The sequence below is a fragment of the Artibeus jamaicensis genome, unplaced genomic scaffold, assembly GCF_021234435.1.
Source record: "Artibeus jamaicensis isolate MK-2021 breed Jamaican fruit bat unplaced genomic scaffold, CSHL_Jam_final scaffold_474, whole genome shotgun sequence".
NCBI lineage: Eukaryota > Metazoa > Chordata > Mammalia > Chiroptera > Phyllostomidae > Artibeus > Artibeus jamaicensis.
Window position 1 is genome coordinate 4,211,891 of NW_026522046.1, and position 23,336 is coordinate 4,235,226.

The 23,336-nt window shown below is 39.4% G+C and overlaps 1 protein-coding gene across 1 annotated transcript in view; it reads right to left on the reverse strand.

Annotated features, from left to right (window-relative positions):
- LOC119046606 (kininogen-1) overlaps nt 1–21,591 on the reverse strand; it is a 38,401-nt gene extending 16,810 nt beyond the window's left edge. The window contains exons 1-5 of the mRNA XM_053657748.1: nt 21,238–21,591; nt 13,850–13,960; nt 12,246–12,327; nt 10,233–10,405; nt 8,783–8,890 (exon numbers count right to left, since the gene is read on the reverse strand). Of these exons, the coding sequence (XP_053513723.1) occupies nt 8,783–8,890; nt 10,233–10,405; nt 12,246–12,327; nt 13,850–13,960; nt 21,238–21,432 (669 nt within the window). The 5' untranslated portion in view covers nt 21,433–21,591. The remainder of the gene's footprint in view (nt 1–8,782; nt 8,891–10,232; nt 10,406–12,245; nt 12,328–13,849; nt 13,961–21,237) is intronic.
- Between the last annotated feature and the right edge of the window lie 1,745 nt (nt 21,592–23,336).

Sequence of the window (23,336 nt, forward strand, 5' to 3'; positions counted from 1 at the left end):
TGCTCATTGCAGTATTATTGACAATAGCCAAAATTTGGAAACAGCCCAAGTGTCCATCAATAGATGAGTGGACAAAACAGCTATAGTATATTTCACAATGGAATAGTACTCAGCCATAAAATAGAAGAAAAGTTTACCCTTAGTACAACATGTATGGACCTGTAGAATATTATGCTAAGTGAAATAAGCCAATCAAAGAAAGACAAATACAATATTATTTCACTCCTATGTGGAATCTAATGAACAAACTGAACTCACAAGCCAAATAGAGACAGACTCATAGAAACAGAGCAGGCTCACAGCTCTGGGAGGGGTTGCAAGTCAGGGTAGTGAAGGGATTGACCAAAAAAGAAAAAAGAGAGAGAGAGAACTCATAGAAGACTTCCGGTCAACATGGCAGTATAGGCAGACATAGCTCAGCTCTTCACACAACCACATCAAAATGGCAACTAAAATATAAAACAACCAACACTCAGAACCATCAGAAATTAAATTGAATAAAAGTCTGGAATCTATAGAATTAAAGAAACCACATCCATTCAGACTGGTAGGAGGGGCACAGATGTGAAATGGGCTTTATCCACACTGGTGGATAAAAATTCAAGATGGGTATCTCAGGGGCAAGGAGTCCCAGCCTCAACCAGGCCCCCCAGCTCAGGGTTCCAGTGCCAAGAAGATAAGTTCCTACAACTTCCAGCTGCAAAAATCAGTGGGGGTTGAGTTGGTGGAAGAAACCTGTGGAACCCTAAGCAGTTCCTCTTAAAGAACCCACACATGGACTCACCTACTCAGACTCACTCTCTCTGAACACCAGCACTGGGGTAGTTTGAAAAGTACCACTGGTATACAGGGAGGAACTGAAATATCTCACATCAAGGGGAGCAGAAGCCATTGTCCCTTTTCTAGACTCTTTCCCCACAGAACTGGCAAGCTGACGCCATATCTGAGACTTTATCAACTTGGCTAACATTGTTTGACCTGCCTTGGAGATTCCCAGACTCTGCCCCACCTAATTTATGGGTCCACCCAAGATGCTTCTCCATATCAAGGGTTGGTGTTGGTTCATGCTTAACAACTTCCTAAATCCTATCAAACAAGTAACAGCTGACCTCAGTGAGACCCAGGTCTGGCACTAGCACCAGCCAACCTAAACTCACAGCTTGGCTTCCCCTGGGAATCTCCAAGCCCACACACACAAGTAGTAGCCATTTCAGATTGCTTTATAGTTCAGGCAGGGTGGACCAGGGCAAAACACAGGTGGACGTTGACCTTGGCCTGCACCAGCCAGGAAACCCTAGGGCCAGTGCACCCAATAGACAACAACAGACCACATAAGAGCCCCACCACCCTGCCCTTGCACAGTTGATCCTCTACAGAGGGTAGAGGTTGGTGGTTACTGGTCACAGACAATCCTTGTAGCTGACTAGCCTGGGTAAATCCCAACCATTGGTCTGCCTACAGCAACCAAAGCTCAATTACAATAGGAGGATATACTTAGCAAAGGGCAAACCTAGAGTACCCAGCTTGGGTGATAGGGGAGGTTATGCCACTGGATCCTACAGGATACCTACTGCATTAGTCCACACAAGACACAGAGTGAAAGCAGCTCTACCTAATACATAGGAACAAACACAGGGAGGCTGCCAGAATGAGGAGACAAAGAAACATGGCCCAAATGAAAGGAGAGAACAACACTCCATAAAAATAGCTAAAAAAATGGACATAAACAATCTATCAGATGCTCAGGTCAAAACGCTGGTTATAAGGCTGCTCAAGGAACTTAGTAAGGACCTCAATAGCATAAAAAAGATCCAGTCAGAAATGAAGGATACACTCATTGAAATAAAGAACAATTTACAGGTAACAACAGTTGAGTTGACGCAGCCAAGAATCAAATCAATGATATGAAATATAAGGAAGTAAAAACAACCAATCAAAACAACAACAACAAAAAAAGAACCAAGAAAATGAGGATTGTATAAGTAATCTCTGGGATAACTTCAAGTATTCTAACATTTGCATCATAGGGGTGCCCGAAGGAGAGGAGAAAGAGCAAGGAATTGGAGATCTATTTTAAAAAATAATGAAAGAAAACTTTCTTAATTTGGTGAAGAAAAATGTTTAGGAAGCACAGAGATTCCCCCATAAGATGATGCAAAGAGGCCAAGATATATCATAATAAAAGGCCACAGATGAAAAATAAAGAGAGGATCTTAAAAGCCACAAGAGAAAACAATTTAGCTATCTATAACTTCTACCTATACCAATAAGATTGTCAGCTGGTTTCTCAAAAGAAACTTTGCAGGTTAGAAAGTTAGAAGGGATTGACAAAAAAATATTCAAAGTCCTGCAAAGCAAGGACCTACAGCCAAGATTGCTCTACCCAATAAAGCTATCATTTAGAATTGAAGGGCAGATAAAGAGCCTTCCAGACAATAAAAAACTAAAGGAGTTAATCATTACCAAGATATGAGGGGGTGTGGACGGAAGGGTGAAGAGGTAAGGGGATAAGAAGTGTAACTAGGAAGTTACAGAATAGCCATGAGGATGTGAAATACAGTACAGGAAATGCAGTAGTCAAAGAGCTTATACATATGACCCATAGATATGAACAATAGTGGGGGAGTGGCCTGAGGGGGTAGGGGGTACTGAGTAGAGGGGTGGAAGAAGGGGAAAAATCAGGACAACTGTAATAGCATAATCAATAAAATATACTTTAAAAAATAACTCATGGACAAAGATTGGTGTGGTGATTGAGAGGTCAGGTGGGTGGAGGTGGAAGGGTGCATGGGCAGTGGGTATAAAAGGTGATGGAAAAATTAAAATAAAATAAAGTAAAATCTTTATATGGGCCAATTATTGAAGTACTAGATAATGCTATCATTATTCTTAACTTCCCTTTGACTTCTCACCTCCAAACAACATAAATGTTTTATAGATGAATAATTTTTGAAATTAAAGAAACTTACAGTTTCATGCTATATAAACTGTGTCTGAATATAGAAAATAGTGGCAAACAACTGAACTGAGAAATAGAACACAGCAGGAAAAGACCAAGACCAACTGTGACATTCACTGACTGCATGAAAGAAGTCTTAGAAATGGCCTACAGGCAACCCAGCAGAGCTGTTGAGGTAAGAACAGTGTGGCCACCACTCATCTGTAAGGTCACCACAAGTCAGAGCTGATTCAGCAGCATGTAGCTCCCACCCAATTTATTCTATAAAACTAATCTGAATAGCAAGACTTGAAAACACAGAATGCCTGCACACACCCAGAAAAGTGTCAAGCCATTTGTGCTTATAGACATAGATGTAAAATTCTTAAATACACTAGAAATAAATGCAAATGCAATTTAAGAAATAACACTAAACAAACAGCATTTAAGATTCTAGAGATTACTATTAGGAAAGTTGTTCAAACAACATAACAAATTAAATTAAAAATATAGAACATGGTATTTGGATACATATCCAAAGGATTTATTACACTAATGCCAACTATTTTCTCTTTAAACTTTTTGAATGCATTTGGGTGACACTAGCTAGTAAAATTATATAGGTTGCAAGCATACAATTCTACAATACATTATCTGTATATTGTATTTTGTGTTCACCACCCAAAGTCAAGTTTCCTTCTGTCACTATTTATCCCCCCTTTACGTTCTTCTACTTACTCCCTACCCACTTTTCCCTCTAGTAATCACCATACTGTTGCCTGTCTTTGAGTTTTTGTTTGTTTGTTTTTCTGCTTAATCCCTTCATTTATTTCACCCAGCCCCCTAACCCACCTCCCCTCTAACAGCAGTCAGCCATTATCTGTGTCTATGAGTTTGCTAACACACATTTCTTATTAAAAAACAAAACAAACCTCTTTAAAAGCAGGAATTTAAGGATGCTTCTTTAAAATGACATGAATGTCTACCTGGAACCCACAGCAAATATTAATAATGACAAAACTCTAGAGGTTTTCCCAATAAAATCAGGAATAAGACATAAATTTTTGTGAAATATCTCTGGGCACCCTGGGTCAATTCACTGAGACACAGAACAAAAAATAAGCACTGGAAAAGAGGAGATGAAATAATATCTTTTTCGTTTGTAACTAGAACAATCAAAAGAGTCATTGCAAAGCTGTTGGAATTAACCAGAGAGGTCACTTGCTGAATATAAGGTGACTGTATCAAAATTGATATATTTACATACAAAATAACATTTAAAGAGAATGAAATTAAATAATCGTAAGATTTAATTCCTAAGAGCAATAGCCAAACATAAATACACATAAACCCCCAAAACTAGAAATAACTTTAGTGAGCAATGTTCTAAATATATATAAATAAAATCACACCACCTTTAGAAATTTCAAATAAAACTTGACTAAGTAGAGCTGTATACCAAGTTCTTGACTGAAAAGACTAAATAGAGTATGTATGCCAATTCTTCTCAAATTAATTTAGAAATGTAAGGCAATTCCAATCTGCACAAAAATATAAGTTTACCTTATAAACTTATCCTAAGGCTAGTTTGGGAGGATATAAACACTAGAATAGTAAATCACACATTTAAACCTACTACAGTCAAGCTATGGCTATGAAAACAAAGTGATACTAATATAGAGGACAGGCTTTTCATGAGACGCTATTACACGATAAATGTTGTCACAAATTTATGTATAAGGGAAGAATGTTGAAATACTTCGTTATCCTCTTGAACCACAACTCAATTTAGACACCTCACAAGATACATTAAAATTAATTCCAGATAGTTTCATAAATCATGTTTAAAAATACTGACCCTAGACAAATTTGGTGGTGGTTGGGGGGAGGATAAATGCAGAGCAGATGGTGGAAAAATTTGAAAGAAAAATATTATTAGATTTGGCCACCTATAAGCATAATCCATTTGTAAGTCAGAAATATCACAATGAAAGTTAAAAAATAAACAACTAAGAAAAGTATGATAAAGCAATAATACCTTTAACAGCCAACATACTTTTCCAAATCATTAAGATTTATCCCAAAAAGCAATGGGCACAGAATATAGAAAAAATTCACAAATTCAACTCATAAATTTCCAACAAATATATGAAAATATATATATTTTTCTGAAAACAGAAAAATATACCAAAAATATAAATGGCTTTATTCTCAAGAGTGTTAGGTGAGTTGTTAATGATAATAAAAAATGGAAGCAACCCAAATGTCTAACTATACTTATTCAGAAACAACCTGTGTTATCTGTAATATAGTATTCTCTAGTAATTTCGGAGAAAGTTTATGAGGAGTTTTAATGACATAGAAAAAATCTTAGATGAAAAATGCAGCATGTGAAATAATTACAACTATTACCAGGAAAAAAGATCACCACAAAATGTTTATACTCTGCCCCCTACCCCACCACCCCTCCAAACAAAAAGATAAGAGGGAAATACAGCAAGATATCTTTGGGTATTTGACTATGTAATTCGATATTATCCTTTTCTATGTTTCTGCATTGCCTTGAAATTTTCTGTCAATCTTTACTTCCAATGAGGAAACACATATATAACAGATGTCATAGCTGTTAAAGATACAAGGAATGCCACACTATAATATCTTAATTTTGGATGAGGAGAAGGATGCTGCAAGTTCCTGAGTCCTGAGGTTCTCAATTCTATCAGCATATTTGATTCACAAGAAGCTTTTATTCTGACTCTAGAAACCCACCCCTGACCAATTAAGTCACAACATCTGGGGAAGAGTCTAGGAATAGTTATTTTAAACCTGGCGAAGGGATTCTAATATGCAGCATGGCCTGAGAACTACTTAGGAGACCTCTTGAATCAGTGCTTCTTCAACCTTAAAGTGCAAATGAGTCACCTGAGAACCTTGTTAATACGTAGTCCCAGTAGACCTGGGATGGAATTCAAGACTCTGCTTTTCTAACAAGCTCCCTGGTGATGCTGATGCTACTGATTCAGGGAGCAAGTGCTGAACAGCAAGGCCTTCAATCTTACCAACTGCAGGCACAATCATTCATTCACATTTTATATCCTTTCATTATTGTAACCATGGCTGTGATATAGGTGCTATTATTCCTCCCTGTTTCACAAACAAGCAAGCAGGAGCTCAGAGGAGTGATACCCAAAATCTGATTGGCTTTGTGACTGCAACCAGCCCTTGCATCTATCTCTCTGTGCTGCAGAGAGAAAACCAGTAAGTTGAGGCCTTACAAATAAATGCAGAAAGATCCAGGTTAGATAATATTTAAGCCTACATACCCTCAAATAACTAAAAACAAACATCAGAAGGTGTTGATAGATGCTTAAAAGGCCAGACTTGACTCAAACTAAACAAGGTAAAGAGTAGCTAGAATATACATTTCTTAGAGTGTCTCTCTCTGTCCTGTTTACTATTTTTGTATCATGGTAAAATATATATAACATAAAATTCACCATTTTAAACATTTTTAAGGATAGAATTCAGTGACATTAATTACAATGCAGCCATCACCACTGTCTATATTCAATAGTTTTCATCACCCCAGACAAATTCTGTACCCAGTAAGCAATAAATTCCCATTTTCCTTCCTCCCTGTCCTTGGTAAACTCCAATCTACTTGTATTTCTATGCACTTGTGTACATTAGATATTTCATACAAGTGGAATCACAGAATATTTGTCTTCTTCTGTCTGGCTTATTTCACTTAGCATAATATTTTCAAGGCTTGTCTACATTATACCGCATGTCAAAATTTCATTTCTTTCTATGCCTAAAGAATATTTGCCTGTTTCATATATACATCACATTTTGTTTTTCCATTCATCTGTTGATGGATATTTGGGCTGTTTCCACTTTTTGGCTATTATGAATAATGCTACAGTGAATAATGGCACATTAGTATCTATCTGAGTCTTCGTTTTGAATTCTTTTGGAAATATACCTGAAGTGCAATTGCTGGGTCATATGGCAATTCTATGTTTAACTTCATGAAAAACTACCAAACTGATTTCCATGGTTGCTGCACCATTTTACATTCTCATCAGCAAAGCTTCAAATTTTCTACATCCTCACCAACATTAGTTATTTTCTAAATAAAAATATTACAGCCATCTTCTAGGTATGAGATGGCCTCTCATTATGGTGTGTATTTACACGGCCCTGACAGCTAACCATGTGGAACATCTCTTCATGTGCTTATTGGACACTTGGTTATTTTTTTTAATTTCTCAATGTTATCAATCCTCATCCAAGGATGTGTTAACTGATTTTAGAGGGAGAAGGAGGGAGAGACAGATGAAGAGAGAATGAGCAAGAGAGAGAACCATGGATGTGAGAGAGAAACATCGATCTGTTGCCTCCTCTGCTCACCACAACCAGGGATCAAACTTGCAACCTAGGTATGTGCCCTAAGCAGGAATCGAACCCACAGCCTTTTGGTTTATGGGATGATGCTCCAAACAACTAGCCACCTGGCCAGGGCCATATTGCTCCTCTAGAGAAATGTTTAGATTTAAGTCCTTTACCCTTCTGAAAATTAGGTTGATTGTCCTTTTGTTGTGGTGGGTAGGAGTTTTTTATATATTCTCCATATTAAATCCTTATCAGATATATGATGTAAATAATTTCTCCCACTCTCTAGGTTGTCTTGTCACTCTCTTAATAGTCTTAAGTACTTTCTCCAATTATGAAATAAATACATGCTTGGTTAGAAACTTTGGAAAGTATTAAATAATGAGTTCCAAAAAGTATAAAGAATCAAAAAAAATGGCACTCATAGTTACACCTGAAAGTTAACTATGTTTCATATTTTGGCATATTTTTCATCACTTAAAAATTTTTCACAGTTTATTTGAGCCAAACTAACAACTGATGGGGAACAAGATCTCAAATGCGCCTGCATCACTTTTCATCTTTACATTTCCTTTATATATTTGAATCAGTTTTTATGTATAGTGTTGAATTCTATTGTTTTGTGTGTGTTTTCCTTAACATACTACAACCATTTACTAAGTCACTAAAAATCTGTAAACATAATTTTAGTGGTTGCACATATTCTACTGTATGGATACACAGTAATTTACTTAAACAGTGCCTAAGGTTGAAAAAAGTTATTTCCAAGATTTTTCTATTAGTAATAGCACTGAAATGAGTATCTTACTGTCTGGATTTCTCATTTTCTTCCCATATAATCAAATTTTTACAAGTAGAATAATAGACTGCAGGGTTTGCAGCAATCCCTTGCTTAAAGCAGAGTCTTCTGCTAAAATGCAAATATTCCTGGGAAGGTCATCATGCCTTAGTCATCTGAACAGGCACTAACCACTCTTTGAACATAATTTTGGATCTGATAGCAAGGTATAATCCTAAAAAGTGATAGAGATTCAGGATGTGTTTACTAATGGTAAAGGAAGGTGGGAGAAGGTAAGAACAGGAGCAGAGACAATTCTGAAGTCAGGGATTACCCTGCATAGAGCTCAGGAGGACTTGAAGGGCATTGAGCACAGAGGGCAGAGGGGACGACAAAAAACTGTGACCACAGGAATAGATGAACTTGGCGTGGCATCGTTTTGTCTGAGGCCCTGGTTGTATCTGTAAATGCTTTTTTGCAGGATGTACGAATTTTTTAACTAGGTAGGTAGGCAGCTTTACTGGTGACAATGTGAACGTGACTGTGAATTCACAAGTGTCATCTGAAATTCTAGTGACCAAGTCTTCCTATATGGCTGAGTATTCCCACTCCTGTAAAAATACTGAACACCAAATGCTAATAACTTTATGATTGGATTTTGGCCTACTTACCCCATTCAGAAGGAACTTGCAGTCTGGAGTTAAGAATAGAAAATTCTCCTTGGAACAATTAGTTTGTTCAATTGAGTAAGTAACTTCATACTTCCATCCAGCCACCACCTGAAACCATTTTGAATTGAATAGTTAAAGGGAAGTTTAAACATTATTCACAGTGTTATGAGGAGCTTGGAATAGTGATGAGCATATCACAAACACACAAGAGAATAAACTATTATTAATAGGTAAAAATCATGACTGAATAAATATTAAGCACTTGAATTCCCTTCAAAACACACACACGTGCACACACGAACACTACTACACATCTGAAAACGACAAACAATATATAGCCAGAGGAGCATATTTCTTTAAGTAAGTCCTAGCAATATTTTCTCTGCTAGGTAGCAGAAAAATAATGTCCTACAGAATTTTATGAAATACTAATAATGCTCTTGTAGATGGTTAAAGAAAACTCTGGAGAGTCAGTGGAATGTACTGGTAGGTTTTCATGTTCCTAGACTGTCAGGCAATCAGTTCTCCTCTGCTTTATCCAGGACTAGTTATACCCAGATAGCTGGATATAAATATATTTGAGTAGAAAATGCATCTTACATGAAGGCAGGTTGGAAGTTCTATTAAAAGCAGGAAATGTTACTGACCAAAGTGAGTCCCTCATAATTACACACTGAAATACGCGGGATCCAGAAAAACTTAGTGAACAGAGTCAATGAAAACCAGATTTACAAGTATGTGCTTTTTTCCCCGATAATATGAAAACTATACTTTAAAGGCTACTCAGAAATCTGTGCCACCCTTTTTGGGCACCATTTAATATTTTGGAGCCATGTTTGACTCATATAGTGAGGTGATGATGCAGTTTTCTTAAAGCCTTAAGGACGTCTTGGTGGGTGTGTTGTTTAGTTCGTTGGGCTTGGCCCTGCAAACTGAAAGGTCATGGGTTTGATTCCTGGTCAGGGCACATACCTGGGTTGTGGGTTCAGCCCCCTGTCAGGGTGCATGGGAGAGGCATGTACTTGATATTTCTCTCTCACATCGATGTTTCTATACTTCTCTCTTTCGCTCTCTCCTCTCCCCTCTCACTACCATCAATAAGAATGTCCTCAGGTGAGGAAATAATTAATTAATCCATTAAATACTTTTTAAAAAAGAATCCCTTAGGGTCACAAAGACCTTTTCATTCAATGCTAACCACCCACTTATGGAAAGCAATCTCAGAGCAAGGGGTCTCCCTAGCCCAACTTTTCCCCTTTCCTACTGCAGTGTCCGAATCACTTTGGTTATAGAGGAAGCTCTTTCTTTGCCTCCTCTGTTCCCTCACTACCAGTCATGGAATCACAGGATTTCTTTTGACCAATGGTATATTTTAGCAAATGAAACCTTAAGCATAAATTCCCAACAAATTTTAACAATTCTGTGCAAAATAAAAACTGAAAGAACAAACCTGTCTGTGGGCCTGTTTCACTTCTTTCAGGGCAAAGAGGTGGGAATGGTGAGAGTGGTTGTTATAATGTTGAATGGCGTGTCTCAGGACAGGTTCCAAGCCCGGGCTGGCAGTTGAGAGGGGGTGCACACAGCCAAGGCAGTCATACTGGGATGTCACCACAGGGCCCTTGGCTGCACAGAGAAAGAACAGGCCAAAGGGCAGCCTTAATGAGCAAAATCCACATTGGGATACATTACCCTAAATAAGTTAGATAAGTTCAATGGCCCTAGTAAACAAACTCTCTTCGTTATTGGTTTTGTTTTTATTTTTAGACAGAAGGGAAGAAAGGGACAGAAACAATATGTGGTTGCCTCCCATGACACCCCAGCTGGGACCCTGGACAGCAACCCAGGCCTGTGCCCAGACTGAAAATTGAACCAGAGACCCTTAGGTTCCCAGACTGGCATTCAATCTGTTGAGCCACACCAACCACAGCTCAACAAACTTTCTAATGAATTCTAGTGTATATTAGAAAAAGAGAATATAAGCTCACTTTTCACTCAGCCAGAGGAAAGAACCTATCATTGACTTAGGAACATCTTACATGCATACTATTGTGCATAAGTGTTTTAAATATATTTAAAAGTCATTGTAGCCCCCCCCCCCAGTGTGGCTCAGTGGACTGAGCACCAGACTGTGAAGCAAAGGGTCACCAGTTCAATTCCCAGTCAGGGAACATGCCTAGGTATCAGGCCAGGTCCCCAGGAGGTTTTTCTGGGGTGACAGAATGCCCCTCCATTTTCAGGGGAACTTTTAAAAATTACAATAAAGATTTTAAGTTTCCAAGTCAAAATATATTCAGCCAAAAAGTTTTAGATAAGGAATTGTGGATCTAGTATAATTGTAGGCCTAGAAGTTTGGCAAAGAGCTTTTCCCCTCATAGTATATAAGGACTGCGCTCTGGAGAATGTGAACATTTGCTTTTGAGCTAGAGTTCTTCAACTGAGTAACAAAAACCTACTCCAAAACTTGTTCATTTGCTTGTAATGTCCTTTCTATTTGCATTGTATTTCTTGGAATGCCACTTCTTGCAAGAACTGAAGCTCAAGGGATATAGTTTTGTGGGTTCCACATGGATGAGGAAGCCAGGACAGAATAACTGCCCCTCCACCAACAGCCAAGAGTGATGCTGGTGATGCTGCTCAGGAGCCTCATGTGCTGAAACCCTCTCTTACAGGAGGCTGGTTCTGAGTTTGCTTCTGTGGTTGGCATTACCTAGATGTGCCCATTCTTCTGCACCCAGGCACTCTGCCACCATCCTACAAGGTCTGTATACTGCCTCTGCTAAGTGCTAGCTGTGGCATCTTGGGCAAGACACTTTACTGTGGTTGGCCTCAGTTTCCTCATCTGCAAAATGAGAATATTTACACTTGCCTCATAGAATGTGGGTGAGGATTAAATAAGTCAACATGTGAAGTGATTAGAACTGTGACTGGCAATAAGCGCTCAATAAATATTAGCTATTATTACTCTTATTCTGATTTCCTCAATGCATTATTATGATTGTACCTGCAAGCCTGTCCTCTAGTTCAATCTCCAGCAATATCCTGTAGCAATCCCCTTTCATAGGTAAGGAGGAGGGAGACTAGAAAGGTTAAGAGCTTGTACACGATTTCAGGCCAGATTGGACCTCAAAGCCTGGCTCTTCTCACGCTATCATGCCACCTACAATCAATGACAAGTGGTATGTTTTCTAGTACTTTCCCAGGGTTCTCACACAGGCCTCATACATACAGCACTGCTCTCCAGGAAGAGGGTCAGGTTAGTACTGAGGAGATGACTGGCAGGAGCCTGGCCCAAACTCAGGACTCTGCCACCCCCAGTCCCTAAACCCCCACCGAGGCTGCATGCAAATGGCATTGCTGCAGCCACTCTGTTCCCTTGGAAAGGGCCTTTGTCTAGATTCTGCTCCTGGCCTCACAGGGAAATGGTTCATTCCCCCAGGGCAGGCCCACTGGATATGTCAGCTACCTGGAGTGATCTGGCAGGTCTGGGTAGCCACAGACAGATTATTTGCTCTTTCCCCCACAATTGCAGTGCATTCTCCTGTGGCCTAAAGAGAGGGAAAAAAGAGAGAGAGAGAGACCATTTCTGTTAATCTTTCAATGGAGAAGTGCACCTAGTACTGTTGCTCAGTATGGATTTCCTTTATCTAACTTGTCAAGCTTTTTTTTTAACAGAGTTTGGAGACACAAGAATTGTAGGGGACCCATTTGTTTTGGTCTAGCAAATGTGACTCAGCTCTGCATGGAAAACCTACAGAAGTGAGGTGGTGGGCAGGAGGCAGACCTTCAAACCGAGTTCTCCCACGGGATTCAGATCTAGAAAATGCATACAGGCTGCTATGGCCTGCTCTTGCTGAAACGCCATCACCTTTGTCAAAAACAACAAATGTGTATTATCTATCTTCAAAGCCTGTGTGAATTTTCCCAAGGACAGAGCTAATCAGCTCGCCACCTCTTTCTTCTGCATATGTCATTTTCATTTCCTTGATTGTACCTAAAATGTAGACAATAATATTCCATGTAATAAATTATAAATCCTCCTTTGATGTAAAACCTGAGAAAAACAAGAAAAGTCTGTCTAGGTAAGGGTCAGGGCACTCTCCCCTTGAGAGTGCTGTTCCCTTTTTCTCCACAGGATTGCTGTTTCCTGTGCATTTATTCTCATCTTTCAGTCACAACAGGCAGACTGTGCTGGCTGGAGTTCACCACAAAAGTGAATGTTTTTGTAGCCCAATCAAAATTATTTACAAGACACTGATATTCATGAGGCATTGAGAAGCAAAGCAGTATAAACGGGGAAGTTTCAGGTAGCTTTATGTTTGGAGCTCTGGAGATACTTCTCTTTCACCAAGATGAACACAATGCCCTAGAATCAGCTGGCTCTACTCTCCTCTTAACTTACTTTTCAACTTCACATTCAAGTACATGCAGTGTACAGGTCTTTTGCCATTAAAGTGGTGAGACCATGCACTATGGAAAGAGTGGCTTGCTTCCAGGCAGATACTGTCTGCAGCCTCCCTCATTTAAGGCCAAAGGACCAGCTGTGGTGTAACCCACAGATGTTAGGTACTTGGGTAAGATTGCCATTGTTATTAAAATAAGGCCCTTTCATAGTGGATTTCCTTTCAACCTTCCACAGACAGGTGAGGTCAATTTTACCTCCACTTTATAAGGCATCCCTTGGGTTTAGAGTGGTCAGCCAGTTGGAGGCAGATCAGGATGCAAACTCAGGTCTGTGCAAATTAAGCACCCACAGTATCCCCTACAAGCCTTTGATCTCAGCCCAAATATCAATCTATTCACTCTCTGGGACCTGGCCCATGTGTCCCAATTGGTCATTAGAGTCCCCTCCTCATGGGAGGGCTTTCTCCACATTTAATGGCTGGCCTCTTTGTGCCTTTTCTGTCTAGGCAAGAACAGAGACATTGAGCATTTGACTTTTCTAAACATCTGGGCTTTGTGTGCACACCCCACAAACAAGCTCACAATACTTATCATCCCCAATACTGGTGAAATAAATAATCATAGTCCCTACGGAGAAAAATGGAGGGTCTGGAGCATCCCACTTACAGCCTGCTCAGCTTCCTTGTAGTCACAGTCCTGCCACGTTTTGTCACTTTGAACAGGACAGTCTCCCTCCTTGATCTGGTACTTGATGGAATAGAATGTTTCCTGGTCATCCTGAAAAAAGGCAATGAGAGATAATCAGGCTTCATCCAACTAATGCAACCGCCAACTACTTGAGTGGCAACTAGTACATTTGTATATAGTTGATATGATGTGATTAAATAAGATCTAAACATTTATTTTAAATATTGAAAGTTATAAATACTCAGAAGACTGTTCATAATATATTTATAAATATATGTTTTTTAAGTCACAAAGTAGTATCCTTAGACTTGGCCTATTTTTTAGGTGTTATATATATTTTTATTTTATATATGAGGAGAAAAGAGGCACAGATAATAACTTGTTTAAGTTCTTTTTTAAAAAATTCAAATAGTATTTCTTCATTATTGCCTAAATTTTTGAATGTAGTAAAGGGTGCATACAGAATTTAAATTCAGGAAAGCTTTGAAGTCCATAGTTTTTAAATTATATTAAACTGTTCCAGGTTCCTTACAAATCATATTTCAAACATTAGGCATTTGCTGCTTGCAAAAGAATATAGGCTGCCTTTCATGGAATGATCCAAAATTTCTCAGAGCCTCTCTGACCATCAAAAGGTGGATACCCTGTATAATGGGCTGAAACGTATGCAGCTGGGCTGCCTAGTAGTCATTTTATTATTTAATAATTAATTAATTATTAAAATACATTTTATTGGTTATGCTATTACAGTTATCCCCTTCCCCCCTTTATTCCCCTCCCCCTCTGTACCTCCTCCCACCCCCATTTCCCCCTTTAGTTCATGTTCATGGGTCATATATATAAATTCCTTGGCTTCTACATTTCCTATACTATTCTTAATCTCCCCCTGTCTATCTTCTATCTAATATTTATGCTATTTATTCTCTGTAACTTTTCCCTCTCTCTCCTTCTCCCACTCCCCTACTGATAACCCTCCATGTGATCTCCATTTCTGTGAATCTGTTTCTGTTATAGTTGTTTGCTTAGTTTGTTTATGTTTTTGTTTTAGGTTCAGTTGTTAATAACTATGAGTGTTCTGTCATTTTACCATTCATACTTTTGATGTTCTTTTTCTTAGATAAGTCCCTTTAACATTTCATATAATAAAAGCTTGGTGATGTTGAACTCCTTTAATTTGAACTCATCTGAGAAGCACTTTATCTGTGATTCCATTCTAAATGATAGCTTTGCTGGATAGAGTAATTTTGGATGTAGGACCTTGACTTTCATGAGTTCAAATACTTCTTTCCAGTACCTTCTTGCCTGCGATGTCTCTTTTGAGAAATTGCCTGACAGTCTTATGTGCACTCCTTTGTAGGTAACTGTCTCCTTTTCTCTTATTTCTTTTAAGATCCTCTCCTTCTCTTTGATCTTGTCTAATGTACTTATGGTGTGCCTTGGTGTGTTCCCCCTTGAGTCCAACTTCTTTGGGACTCTCTGAGCTTCCTTAACTTCCTGAAGTCTATTTCCTTTGCCAGATTGGGAAAGTTCTTCTTTATTATTTTTTCAAATAACTTTGCCATTTGTTGCTGTACCTCTTCTCCTTCTGGTACCCCTATAATTTAGATGTTGGAACGTTTAAAGATGTCCTGGAGGTTCCTAAGCTTCTCCTCATTTTTTTGAATTCTCGTTTGTTTATTCTTTTCTGATTGGATGTTTCTTTCTTCCTTCTGTTCCACACCACTGATTACAGTCCCAGTTTCCTTCACATCACTATTGGTTCCCTGTACATTTTCCTTTATTTCACTTGGCATAGCTTTCATTTCTTCATCTAATTTACGACCAAATTCAACCAGTTCAGTGAGCATCCTGATTACCAGTGTTTTGAACTGTGCATCTAATGGGTTGGCTACCTCTTTGTTGCTTAGTTGTATTTTTTCTAGAGCTTTGATCTGTTTTGGGGGGTGAAGCATCTTTTTTGTCTTGACATACCTACAACATATAAGGACTGAAGCATTAGATGTTCACCAGAACCAGGCAACCCAGGTTGCAGCATTGTGATGCTGTATGTGGGGCATGGGTCCAGCGGGAGCAATGGGGCTTGCTCCACTCTCTGCCAGATTTCAGTCACTTCCCCCACTTCCCACAAGCAAATTGGTCCCTTCTGGTGCTGATTTATTGTGGGTCGACTTGTCTACATTCTAAAACCCTGCGCATTTCTGCAATAAACTCTTCTATGAGGCTGGGAGTTTCTCCTGCTTGTGGCTCAACCCCCACACGTGTTTTCAATCAGTGGTGTGAGGCTTTATTTCCCTGCTCTGGGACCCTGAGTTGTGAAGTTAGTCCCGCTCCACCTTTGATTCACCTGGTTTATCTGCACAAGAATGTGGGACTGCCCAGTCCTCTACTGTTGCCTTGCTGTGAGTCCTCTCTACCTGGCTGCCCATCTCTGCCCCTCCTACTGGTCAGGATGAATATGTCTTTTTTAACTCCTTGTTTGTTAGACTTCCATACAGTTCAATTTTTCTTTCAGTTCTTAAAGAAAATTTTCAGTTTTCTTTGTTTTTAAATTGTTGTTGTCCTTCTTTTGGTTGTGCAAGGAAGCAGGGTATTTTTACCTATGCTTCAGTCTTGGCCAGAAGTTCTTGATTGAGTATTTGTTTAAAACAAAAATATATTACTTTTACAATAAAAAATTGAGGACTTTTTAATTTTTAAAAACAATGTTAACAGATATCTCTGAATAATGGGATTAGTTATGATAATTTTAATATTTTCATTTGCTCGGTTTTGTTTTCTATTGTTTCTAGAATATCACAAAAGAATAAGTTAAACTTTTAAAGTTCAAGGGTTCTGAGTTAGATGGACTCTTACATATAAGGTCCAGGCATGTTGCAGCAGCAAGGGACCTGAGAGGAGATGTTGTCCAGTCCCTTACTTTGCAGGTGAGAAGAAACAGGCCCCAGTTGATAGGCCACAATAGCTTAGGCAGCCTCCCACCTTGGAAAGGCCCAGCCAGCCCAGGTCCCAGGCCTCCTGAGTCCCAGAGCAGCCCTCTCTCTGAGCCTGCCTGCCTCAGAGTATTGGCATCTGGGAGATGATGGAGGCAAACAAGGTCAACTCTGAGGTTCCTTCAGGTCTCACATTTCGATGAAGGAATAGGTGGTAGTGGTGTACATAGCAAGGTAAAGAGTGACTCCATGGACATTTGAGAACAAAAGGACACATTTGTTACAGATGTCAGCCAATGAAGACGACACCATTAAATGTTGCTGAGGGCACTAGGCCTCACATGATTATACTAGTTTGTAAATAGAATGGCTCAATTTCATTTTCAGAAAAAGAAAAAATGCCCACTGAGCTTTTTTCTTTCATCTCATCACATCAAATGGCTGAATTTTTTCCTTCCACCATAGTGAATTATCACAAAGACAAGGTGAAATTCATTTAAACAAACTGCTAAAAGTTTGGTTTTTGTGTTTTTAACTTTGATTTGTGCTTTTTTCAAAAATAATTTGCTTTCTTTTGAATGCCACAAAACAGATTTCTAGTCTCAAAATAGGATGCATCAAGAACAGAAATATCCTCCTTCCATACCATCTTCATATTCACCAACACAAGAAATCCTTCTGGAATATAAGCAAGTGACTAAACAGGTATTGAACCACTGAATCTACAAATTAATACATAACCTGTTAGGGCACAATAAATAACAATTTGCCCCAAAGAAAGATTTTTAGCTTTCCAAATATAAAAGCCTCAGAGGATCATATATAGACAAGCAAAGTCCTTTTATTCCAGATTTTATGGAAAAATGAATCATACACTGGCATCTGAGAAGGCTGAAACTCTTACTACTAAGTAGATCCAAATTGAGAATTTCTATGGTGCTTTAGAAAACAGAACCAGAATACCTTTATTTTTCATTTTTTGTTATTCTCTTGCAGTTTTCGCAATTTTTCCTTCTTAGCCCTCCTCTACCCAGTCCACCCTTCCTGTCACACAGTCAATCCCCACATCATTGTCCATGTCCATCAGTTATTCCTACATGTTCTTGACTAGTCCTTTTCCTTTCTTTCCACCATTTTCCAGTCCCCTCTTCCTTGGCAGTTGTCAGTCTGTTCCATGTTCCCATGTCTCTGTTTCTATTTTGTTCTTTAGTTTATTTCATTCATTAGAATCCTCTTATAGGTGATATCATTTGGTATTTGTCCTTCACCAGCTGGCTTATCACTTAGCATAATAGTCTCCAGAATTTTGTTTTTAAAAATGAGGATCCTGTGGAATGCCTTTACTTCATATTTACCTAATATTGTAACAGTAAAGCAGACACCAGCGTGTCAATGACAGCCCAACAATGCTGGATGCAGGACGTTTAAACATAACACTTCTGTCTAAAAGTCCAACAGGTTGATTGACAAAGTCCAGACAGCATGTCACATGATCCCATTTGGTGCCTCTTCTACCATGGTCCAAGATTGTTACATGGATACAGCCAAGGACTGGGCCCCAACTTGTAGCAAAAAGACCACAGAGAAAAATCAGGGTGTTTATTTGGTCCCTGCATCACCTGTGTTGTAGAACTAGAAAACAGAAGGTGGAAAACGCAGACTGCCGGGAGTTAAGGAGTTGGAAAAAGTTGGTGGAGAGTGGCCCAGTATATGAGTAAAATCCCTGGGCTTGTGATGGTAGAGGTGCTGCAGAAGAGAGCACCCATGGGAACAAGTACTTATATGCCTGCTGTGTCACTCTCCCCATGACCTTGGCATATCTGTATGTGATAATAAGTAGATGAGTTATGTAATAACATGGTGTATTGAAATGTATCTGTCCTATGGAATGAACCACCACAGACAGACAGACATGTTATCAGGCACATTCTTTAAGTTTTCCTGTGTTAGATTTGATTTGTTTGTCTTCAAGGCTATCCAGCCTAATTGTTCCCAGGGATTTCCTGGAAGAGAAGAGGGGTCTACTGAGACTGGTTTGCTTAATCTTTCTTTTTTTAAAAAAATATTTTTTTCACTGTTGATATACAAAAATGCCTTTGATTTCTGGATATTGACTTTGTAACCAGCTGTTTTGCCAAACTCATTAATTAGTTCGAGCAGTTTTTGGGTAGAGTCTATAGGGTTTTCCATGTACACTATCATGTCATCTGCAAACAGTGACAGTTTTGCTTCCTCCTTTCCTATTTGGATGCCTTTTATTTCCTTTTCTTGCCTGATCGCTGTGGCTAAAACTTCTATAAAATTTAAAAATAAATAAATAAATAAATAAATAAATTTAAAATAAACCTAATTAAAATTTAAAAAAAAATAAGGTAATAATGCTAACAATTTAAAAATAAATAAATAAATTTTTTTTTTCAGAAACGGAAAGATAGGGAGAAAGAGAGGGAGAGAAACCTTGGTGTGTCCTTGAAACATTAATTGGTTGTTTGTCACAAGCTCCCCAAATGGGGAAAAATAAAGCTTACATTGGCTTAATTTTTAATTTTTCCCTTTACATCATTCTGAGTGTTTTCATATAAAGAAAAAAATTACACAACAACATAAAACCATAATAGTTTTTGATGTATCCAGATGACGCATCCTCAGGATGCTCCAAATGTTTCCAGGAAACTTTATAATTTATGGACTATTAATTTGTCTAGTGACAAAGGACAAAGTCAAATGCATTACTGGTATGAAAGTGTCCAGTGTTCTCTATGAGGGTCATGACTGCTATACAATGTTTCTTTCTCCAGCATAATTTACCTTCTGGAAAGCTCTACCAGTTCACCTAGGTATGCTTTGTCACGTTCACCGTTCTTTACTTGCTTATCTGATTTGCTTTGCTTTACTGGACTTTTCACTTTTAAAATCTGGTTCTTGTTGATTCTTACCGAGGGTGGCAGCAGTTCATGATGTAGAGGGAAGTAGCAGAACTGCTTTCACTGTTGCTGCCAACACTTTAGCTAACTCTTGAACTTGGGCTGTCTCTTCTATTTACTAGTCTCTCCATTATGGATACATAATCATTATCCTCTGCCTCATCTTATTCCTCCCAATTTTTATCAGAATGCAGATCTTTCATGAAAGACCTAAAGGACTTTGCTGCCTCATCTGGGACTAGTGAAACTGGTCCTGGAATTGGACCTGGAGCTGGAACTGGAGTGGAGCTCACAGGACTGGGGTGGATAGGGCTGTGCTCCAGTGGAGGGAAGGCGTCCCAGAGCAGACCAGAGCCACACAGGCGTATACTGAGCCATGGAGGCCCTGGGAAAAGGTTCAAGGAAAATTATCAAGCTTCCCCCACCCCCCACACCCAGATGGGTCTTTGCCCATACTGCCCACAGATGCCACTCTACTAGGTCTGAAAGTTTGTATTTCTTGGAATCATATACCCTGTTGGGATTTATCTTCAACCTGAGTGTATCAACCAGCAATAAAAAACTATATTAAAAACCAAATATAACACTACTATTACCCTTTATGTGTCCAGTAATAAGGAATTTTTAGCAGATATTTTGTCAAAAGCAGCAGAACCACATGAATCCCGTTTGTGACTCCTCTTAGATATACTTCACCACCCCTCATTACCCTAGCTTTATTGTAGTATATTCAACAAATAAATTTATATATTTAAGATGTAAAATGAGAAGATTTGATGTACATACACATTGTGAAATCATTACCACAACTATGTTAATTAACACATCATCACCTCACATAATTACATGTTTCGTGTGTGTGGACAAAACACTTCAGGTGCAACCTTTGAGCAAATTTCAGGTACACAGCACAGTATTATCAGCTCTAACCAGCATGCTGTACAGCAGACCCCGAGGAGCAGTCACTCATGCTATGACTGAAAGTCTGTCCCATGACCAACACCTGCCCACTCCATCCCCCACAGCTCCCGGCAACCACCTTTCTATTTTCTGCTTTGGGGACTTTGAATTTTTTAATTTTATGTATAAGGACATTTATATAGTGTTTGTTAGATGCACCTCCTGGGTCACCCCCTGCTCATTAGAAGTCTGGAGGTCTTTGTATTTTGGTCTGAGTCTTGTCACCCAGAAAATCTTGCTAGGTCTGAGTTCAAGGATTGTCCAACACTGCATAGTCACTTTCAAGTGACTCCATCTACCTTTCTTTCATTTCACCCTAGGATACCCCTCCTCTGATCACCCAGGAAGCCAACCTTGGTGGCTGAGGACCAGTTGTACCCTGCCCTCCACCCAGCCCAGAGCTCGGATTGGTCATTTGTAAATGCTATAAGCTCCTACCTTTGATCACCAATTCTGTGGTGATTGGTGTGTGTGCACATATATGTGTGTGTCTCAGGTTCCAAGTGACCACACAAATCCCAAATGACCTCAAAGCTGAACACAGCTCACTCACCGTCTTGTTGACTTCGGTTACGCGGTATAACACAAACTGGTTGCCACTTTTGCTTCCACTGTTATATTCCTTCAGAGCTGAGTCCACAGCCTTAAATACATCCTCATCATTGCAGTCGATTTCTTCCCAGTGGTACTTCTGGGTTAAACTCGGTAGCAGTCTGGAGCAAAGGAGAAGGATGGCAATGAGCTTCATGATTTAACAGTCTCCCTCTAGTAGTTTCACCAACACTTGGGAGCTGCTTTGGATGCTGATGGTGACTCTCTTCAGCCACTTGTCTCCTGTGTCTGTGCTTTCTTTGTTTTAGCACCTCAGGGGCCTTCTGGGATCCTTCAGAGATCCCTGTTGCCAGCCACTGTTTGCCCTATAAGCAAAGGGTAAATACCTCTGCTGGGTTATGCAAGCAGATCTCAGGTTGGTACATTATACAACACTGAGGTCAGTGACAACACATGCTTGTTTGCATTTGGGGATCACATGGGAGCACAGAGCAAATTTCCATGTACTTGCACAACTGTGATAGGAGATCAGAGCAGAAACTAATAAAGGAGGAGAAAACAACACCAACCCCATGGTATTCCCTTTTCCAAATCACTTTCCAAAGCCATTTATGAAGGTCACTATGTGTGACAACACCTTTCAATAAGATGTGCAGACACCTTTCAATAAAATGTCTTTTGACACCTGGGAAGCCACACACAGGGACATAGCGAGTGCAGGGAATCCCACCCCAGAACATGGGCATACCCATTTTAAAAATAAAAATGGGTATCCTGTATGGTCTGTGGACAAACCAGCCCCTCTCCACTCAATTGTATTATTTATAGAAAGGAGAATGTTCCCCAGAATAGGGGGGACAGAGGAGAAGAATAAGGAGAGATGAGTTGAGTGAAGCCCACTCACCCTGTCCTTCCTTCTCATTTCTGATTTGGTTGACCTCAGGGAGTCTTTCATTCACCAAAGCTAAGTAAACTTTCTGATGAAGTCAGATGATTCAGAGAGAGGAGTTCCAGGGCTAGCCCTTAGTAGATTCTTATCTTTTTCCTCCACAAAAGATGTTTGAAGACTTTGTTGTTGTTGATAGGGTCTCTAGTTTTGTCTCCTGAGAGCCCCTGAAAAGAGGGGTCAGTGGGGCTGAATGATGATGGCCTCGTAGCCAAGTGGCAGGTACATGAACTTGGCAGTAAATCCAACCTTGATTCCAGTGCAGCTCTGCTGCTACTCAATGACTGTTATTCTGAGCCCATCATGATCATATAGCCTTTCTGAGCCTCAGATTCCTCATTTGGAAAAAATAAAAATTTTTAATACCTAACGAGTTTTGTTTGAGGAGTAAATGAGATACCATCTGTGCAGGGCCTGGTAATTAGTTCTTATAAATTATGTCTAATATTAGAGTGGGATGGTTAAAGATTTCTGAGTTATAGAAGCAGATTCAGGTGTGCGGTGATGGCAGAAGATAGATTTTAGTGTGTGTTTGGGGGAAATGGGAGGTGTAGGAAATAAAACTAAGGGTGAAAGAGAATTGGTTATGTGCTTAGTCTGGGAAGACAGAGGAACCCCAAGGATGGGGAAGCTGAAAGTGAATGAGAAGATGACTGATGTGCTCAGTCAGGATGAGCTGGGAAGGGGCGCAGGCTGGTCACAGTGGGTGTTTCAAGTGGAGACTCAGAAACAGAAAATGGCAGTAATACAGGCGGCAAAATAAACAGGACAGCACTTGAGTTTGGAGGCGCATCTGGTTCTAATTCCAGACCCACACTTTACTGACCATAACAGACATTAAGCGTTCATACACTTTTTAGCTATCATGCAGAAAAAATCTAGACAAAGCAGCAATCAATGGTATCCTGTCTAATCCTCTAGCACAATGTAAGGTCCCTCGAGTAGGGATGGTTTTTCACCCCATTATTCACTTGCAGGAATGTGATTTGCATATTATAGACGCATTTCATTGAAATAGATTGAGAAAGTTCAATTCTAGGTTTTCCGGGTAATATTTTCAGTAACTCAAGCAATATTTTGAAAGTACTTCATTGTAGGGGACTGGTTTGTTTACATTTGGGAAATGTGACTCAGCTCTGTATGGAAAACCTACA